This window comes from Primulina tabacum, chromosome 2 (assembly GCF_025594145.1).
Source record: "Primulina tabacum isolate GXHZ01 chromosome 2, ASM2559414v2, whole genome shotgun sequence".
Lineage (NCBI taxonomy): Eukaryota > Viridiplantae > Streptophyta > Magnoliopsida > Lamiales > Gesneriaceae > Primulina > Primulina tabacum.
Genome location: NC_134551.1, coordinates 41,129,655 through 41,136,754, shown reverse-complemented (window position 1 = coordinate 41,136,754; position 7,100 = coordinate 41,129,655). Strand labels below are relative to the sequence as shown.

The following is a 7,100-nucleotide window of genomic DNA, read 5'->3' as shown; positions in this document are numbered from 1 at the left end:
TCAACTGATTTCACCTCACTAGTTCAAGACCAGTTCAATTGACCAATTCAGATTATCAGTTAGGAGTGAACTAGTTTGCAGATACGACAAGCTTAATCCACATGTGCACAACGGTACAAAAGCAATTGTACAGTCAAGGTACAATAAGAGACGTTGCAGTTGCGGTCAAAGCCAAATGTTCCAGATATCTATTTGGGGGAACAAATTCAAACTGCAACAGATTCATTCACTTAGTCTCACTGTACGTTCAGCCAAACGCATATAAATAGAAGACAAAGCTCAGTGAAGAAAATGATGAGAGTTGACTAGTGAAAAGATAAAATACAAAGGGGGAACACATAATTCTTATCAGCTTTGAAGAAGCAATCAGCCCAGAGGGAACAATTCAACGTGTTATCAACTTAGTCTTAGAAGCATACTTCCTCAGTATGTGAGAACACTTTCTGGTAGTTTTCAGAGATCAGTTCTCTCACACAAACACATTACCACTCAAATTCCGTCTTGCACAAAGACGTAAAACTTGTGTATGTAGTCTTTGACACACAGACGTTAAACAAGTGTTGGTTGGAAGGTGATACCTTCAGTCTACACTAGGAGTTCGGTTAGGTAGTCGGTAGGTCTAAGCTGGATGGGTTTTTAAAAGATGTTGTATAAATCAAAGTCTTCTAGTGGATCCTACCCAAGGTACTAGAAGGGGTGACATAAGAGCAGTTGAAGTCTGAAAAAATTCATAAACATATCTTGTGTATTTAACTGCTTAACTTTTGTTTTAAGCTGATTTGATAAGTTCAGCTGATATGAGTTCATTTCTCACAATAACTGAACTGATACAAGTTCAAACTGATTCCCCTTAAATCAGTTTAACTAATTTACACAAACTAAAAGTTTTTTTAAAATCCGTCAGTTTTTATTAACGAAGGATTACTTCGAGTGTTTTCCGTTTGGTTTGTAACCAAACTCGATCTAATTCATTTGTGCATACATTCTTAGCACAAGAGCTATTGAAGCTCACTGAGAATATTGTGTTTGAAGCAACCTCGCAGGTTCCCGAACCGATCCATCAGTGTCCATAATTTTACTCATTCAATTATCACGATATCCCAGCCATAATATTTAATCTATTTTTCAGTTTCTTTTCCGCTCTACTATTATTATTTATTTGATCGATATAGAAATTCTAGATTTCAGGATCAGTTCCTTAAAAAACCTGATTCATATTTGAAAAAAAAATCAACAATTCGATATGTTTATTCAACCCCTCTTCTAAACACATCATCCATATTTATTGATCCTTACAAGATTTATGAGAGCGAGTAAATCTTGTCTTGAATATTTCCAAACACTCACATTTGATAACAATGTCTTCGTTCAATAAAATTTCTATGTTTTTCAAAGAAGTATTTGATAACTGAAAAATTAGAATGCAATGTCATCTAGCTACACAAGCTGATGATATGTGGTACGTCATAACTGACAAACCAATGAAAATAATGAAGGCGAATATTGTAGTTGATATAATTGATAGAACACCTCATCGCATTGAGAAGACACACGATGAGTGGACAACTGAAGATAAAAGGAAGGTAAATCTGGATAATATTTCCAAGGATATTCTATACAAGACTTTGGGCAAGAACACCTTCAGCAAGATCAAAATGTGTAAATTTGCCCAAGAATTTTGGGAGATGCTGATCCAGCTGTGTAAAGAAAATGAGCAAACCAAGGAGAACAAACTCTCAGTTGACGTGCAAAAATTCGATAACATCAAAATGAAGGTTGGCGAGTCAATGAACGAGTTTGATGAACGGGTGAGCAGCATCGTAAATGAACTGAATGCACTAGAAAAAGTGTATTCAAACAAAAAAGTTACTCTAAAGGTGATGCGTGGCCTTTGCAAAAAATGAGATGTTAAAAATATGGCCATGCAAGAAAAAAAAATCTCAACAAGGTGGAACTACATGATTTTTTCGTATACGTTAAAGCATATAAATTCGAAATGCAAATAAAAGAGGGTGAACAATCAGTTCCACCAGTCACAACTGCCCTCAGTGCTCTGAAACTGGAGCCATCAGTTTCAGTCGAGAAGATAGCTGAACAACTGAGCAATGACGAAATGTCATTGTTCGTAAAAAAGTTTGGAAGGTTCATGAGAAAGAATCAAGGATCATTCCAAAAGAATTACAACAAGAATGAAACAAAGGAAGAACCAAACACATGCTACAACTGTGGCAATACTGGTCAATTCAAAGCTGACTGTCCCAAGACAAAGAAGGACAACAGGCAATCATTTGAGAAGGGAAAAAAGGCTGTCGAGCACAAGAAAAGATCAAAGGATGACAAGAAATCATCTAGGAAGAAGCAAGAAGCCCTAGTAGCTAAAGAAAGAAAATCAAAATAGGTAGAAACTAACAGTGATGCATAAAAAACTGACAGATCAAGCAGATCTAGTGATGAAGAAGATGTGAATTGCCTCATGGCTGATGATGTTGGAAGTGAACATGTATTTGATTCAAGTTCTACTTATTTTACACGTGAATAACTTATTTCTAACCGGTATGACAATGTAAATGAGTTCCGTAAGCTTGCTTTCTTCTTTGAGGAAGCTAAAGCTAAGAAAACTGATCCTACAAACGGCAAAACTAAAGCTGATTGTTCACAATCAGTTGAAATGTCCAATATCAAAGAGGAGATTGCTATGCTGACAGCGGAAAAAGATGAGAATCAATCCTTGATTCAGCAGTTGAAATCTGAGAACTCAAGAATAACTGATCTGATTCAAGTCTGGAACAAGTCATCAGTCACGTAACTGGAATGGAAGGTTTACAGATATCAGTTGGGGACAAAACTGGTTTAGATTTTAACAACCAAGATAAATCCTCAACAAGCGGTACTAAGTCTGAAATGAATACGTGCAAAGGAAAATACATTCACTTTGTTAAATCAGTTATGGTACATAAAAAACATGAGTCAAGTAAGCCGGTTGAACAACCAATTAAAAATATGAACAAGGCTAAAAGGCACAGGATTTGATATGGTCAAAAGAGTTCAACTGATCCATGCAGCTGGTCATCTAAGCGGTCTAGTTATCACAGAAAAACTCTGTAAATGGATATTACATGCATTGTCATAATTGGAATCATGTTGTTAGGATCCGTTTGATGTGTCAAATTGTTCAGAAGAGGGGGGAGGGGCAGAACAAACATTTGGTGATTTTTGGCTCTTTTCAAAATATGAATCAGTTTGGTGATAAAATGAACTAAAAGATCTTGTTATCAATACCAGTCAGTTAACTAATTTGAAGTGCGGAAATAAACCAACTGTTATATTGAATACTCAAGAAATAATAAGGTAATGAACATATGGATTTTTATGGATGTCCGGAGACTTCAAACGCTCTTACGTCACCCATTCTATCACAAGGATATGTTTTTCACTAAAAGGCTTAGATTGATTACAACAACTGTAATAACCCACTTCAGTTTGGACTTGAACACTACCAAACTGAAATTCTTAGTTTCTATTAACTTATTAGTATTTCAAAAATGATTATCTTGCACAGAAAAGTAGCATAACTTATTATAAAAATCGAATAAAACAATGTAGTGTGCTAGTGTTTTTGCTAAAATAATAGCCTCACTGCTATTTATATGATTTTGAGATGTGGGTTTTTGTGATGAGTAATTGAATTTTTCAATTGTTCTCTATTTAAAAAATTATCAATCAGTCCTCTTACTGAACTCCTCAACTATTTATATGCTTCGCTTCCAACGGTAACATTGAATGCATTAATTAATACATATCCATCGATTCGTCCTTTCTGAGTGTGTCAACATTCTTCTAACAATAGTATGATGTTGCAGTCTGCTGTGCATCCCTTTTGTCAGTTGTAGTCTGTTGTATGATTTGTTGGCTTAAAGCTGTCTTAACTGATGACGTGTCAAAGTGATCGGGAGTTCGACTATTTGACTGCTCAAAAAGATTTCATAAATCATATTTTTATATTGATCAGAATATTAAAATTGACTTTTTTTCAAATAAAAATTTAAACATTCTTAAATAGATTAATGCATGTTCTAATTTAAATCTTTCAAACATGTAATGTATGACATTTTTGAAAAAATTACTAAGATACAAACAATAAACATGATTTTATTTTTAAATAATATATATTATTATTTTTTATTTTTTTTATAAGTTTGTTCTCCCCCCAATCAAAATATGACATTTTCCCTAATGTCAAAATAACTAATAATAAAGAGTACATAATGAAAGAGATATCACCTGGAATTTTATTGAAGATAACAAACTGAAACAAACGCAAACCAATCCACGACTTTTGAATCAATTATCCAAATTCCTTTTCTTACTGCTTGATTGCGACCAATTGATCTTTGTTATCATCGGATCAGGCTTATGAACAAAAGCTTCCAAATCATCAATTATTTGGTCGGCAGTCGAAGCACAGATGAGCATCCGTCGTGAATTTTCTGAAATGAAATTCTGTTCCACAGCTTTATCAAGAAATGTCAACAAACTGTCAAAATAATTATTGATATTCAACAAGCCCACAGGTTTATTATGGATATTAAGTTGTGCCCAAGAAACAGTGTGAAAAATTTCTTCTAATGTATCAAAACCACCTGGTAGTGCGATAAAAGCATCAGAATTTTCAATCATTTGAGTGATTCTTTCATACATAGAAGAAACTTTTAATTTCTTCCCAATCGTAACACCTGTAATATTTCCTTCAGCTAAAGCTGTAGGAATAATACCCAAAACCTTACAACCTCTAAGATGAGCAGATGTTGAAACAGATCCCATTAACCCAATATTACCTCCCCTATATACCAAGTGAATTTTTCTCTCAACCAATATCTTTCCAAGATTATTCGCTGCTTCTACAAACACTTCATTTTTTCCAGGACTCGACCCACAAAATACACAAATATTTTTCAATGTTTGTGCAGAGGATCCAGCCATGTTTTTACTTTTTTTTTTTTTGTCTGCGAAAATAGAGAAAAAGATGAGAGATTTTATAGGGGTAATATGTTATCATGACAAAACTATGGGTCACAGCTGTAAACAGAATAAATAGTAAAAACAATAATGACACACATGCATATAAACAGTAGTGTAATTGTGGCTCACAATTTTCCTCTGGTTTTACGTCCAGAAACGGCTTCAACGCCTTCTATGAGTCGAAGATATGCTTCCCATCCAATTTTCTTATAAATTGGCAAACAGAATCTTTTTTAGTCGGATTCACAAGACTATGACGCTCATCTTGGAATTGTTTCCATAAACGGAGAAGTTCAATATGCACATGTCCACTAGAATGCGTCTCAAGAGTCAATAAGATGTTATCTAAAGACTCCTTACTCAGCCCATTCATAATGAAACCAATTTTATCTTCTCTGTTATTGGAAACACATCCCAAAGATCTGCATCGTTTGTCACAAGTCCATCTTGCACACTTATGACAAACCCCTAAACTTTTGGCCCTTCGTTTTTTCGCATAAGTGCTTTTTCCTAATCCAGGCAAATACCTAATGAGCAATGATTGTGGAACTTCTCCTCCAAATCGGACCTTAGCTTCTATTACAAGACGAATATCTTCTGGAATTCCTTTTTGCATTAGCAATCTCAATCTTTCACACCTTCCTGCATAAATTTTTCTTAGAACATTTTCAGAAACAGAGGGAAAATATTTACAAATTTTTGAGAGAATTTCATCCATTTTGAAAAGAAAAGAAATAATTTTTTTTTTATTTTTGTATCAGCAATTGTGGGAAACTGATTTAACCGACTATGAGAGTCACGGAGTACCGTTATCCGCCATTTAACCGGGAAAATAAAAATATTAAGAAAACCTGAAATAAAAACAAACAAACTTAAATGCAACACAAAAAAAAAAATCAAGGATCAGAAAGGGAAATAAACTCTTCTTGAAAGATTTCATTTTCTAAAAATGGTTTAAGCCTTTGTCCATTTACTTTAAAAATATCACCATTTTTAGGATTTTCAATATCCACAGCTCCATAAGTAAACACATGCTTTACAACATATGGGCCTGTTCATCTTGATCGTAATTTTCCTGTGAATATGTGAAGTCGAGAATTATAAAGCAAAACTTTTTTACCAATCTCAAAAGATTTTCTAAGAATTGTTTTATCATGAAATGATTTGATTTTTGCTTTATAAATCCTTGAATTCTCATACGCGTCATTTCTGAGTTCATCAAGTTCATTAAGTTGCAATTTACGCAATTTGTTGGCATCATCCATGCTTGAATTTAAAGTTTTGATTGCCCAATAAGCTTTATGTTCCAATTCCACAGGCAAATGACAATGTTTTCCATAAACCAACCTATAGGGAGACATATTCAATGATGTTTTAAAAGCTGTTCGATATGCCCAAAGTGCATCATTAAGTCGCAGAGACCAATCTTTTCTATTTGAGTTAACAGTTTTTTCCAAAATTGTCTTTATCTCCCTATTAGCTAATTCAACTTGTCCATTTGTTTGAGGATGATAAGGAGTAGTTACTTTATGAGTAATACCATATTTTTTCATTAATGAAGCAAATGGTTTATTAACAAAGTGAGTTCCCCCATCACTTATCATGGCTCGAGAATTCCAAATCTACTAAAAATATTTTCTTTTAAAAATTTGATGACGATTTTATGATCATTTTTTCAACATGGAATTGCCTTTATCCATTTGGAAACATAATCAACTGCAACTAAAATATACAAATATCCAAACGACGATGGAAAAGGTCCCATAAAATCAATTCCCCGACAGTCAAAGATTTCAATTTCAATGATAGGATTCAAAGGCATAATGTTTCTTTTTGAAATCGCACCCAATTTTTGACAATTTTCACAGATCTTGCAGATTTCGTGGGTGTCTTTAAACAAGTGGGCCAATAAAATCCACAATGCAAGATTTTTGCAGCTGTTTTCTTTGAAGAAAAATGTCCTCCGCATGCTTCTGAATGACAAAATTTAATGACACTTCTTACCTCATTGTCGGGTATGCAACGTCGAAAAATTTGATCCGGAAAATACTTGAACAGATACGGATCATCCCAATAAAATT

At 33.9% G+C, this 7,100-nt stretch overlaps 1 protein-coding gene across 1 annotated transcript; it reads left to right on the top strand.

The window, feature by feature from the left end:
* Positions 1 to 1,490: 1,490 nt before the first annotated feature.
* On the top strand, positions 1,491 to 1,904 carry LOC142537682 (uncharacterized). The gene has a single exon (XM_075643176.1). It carries the CDS (start codon positions 1,491 to 1,493, stop codon positions 1,902 to 1,904), a length of 414 nt encoding a protein of 137 aa, XP_075499291.1.
* The last annotated feature ends 5,196 nt before the right edge of the window (positions 1,905 to 7,100 follow it).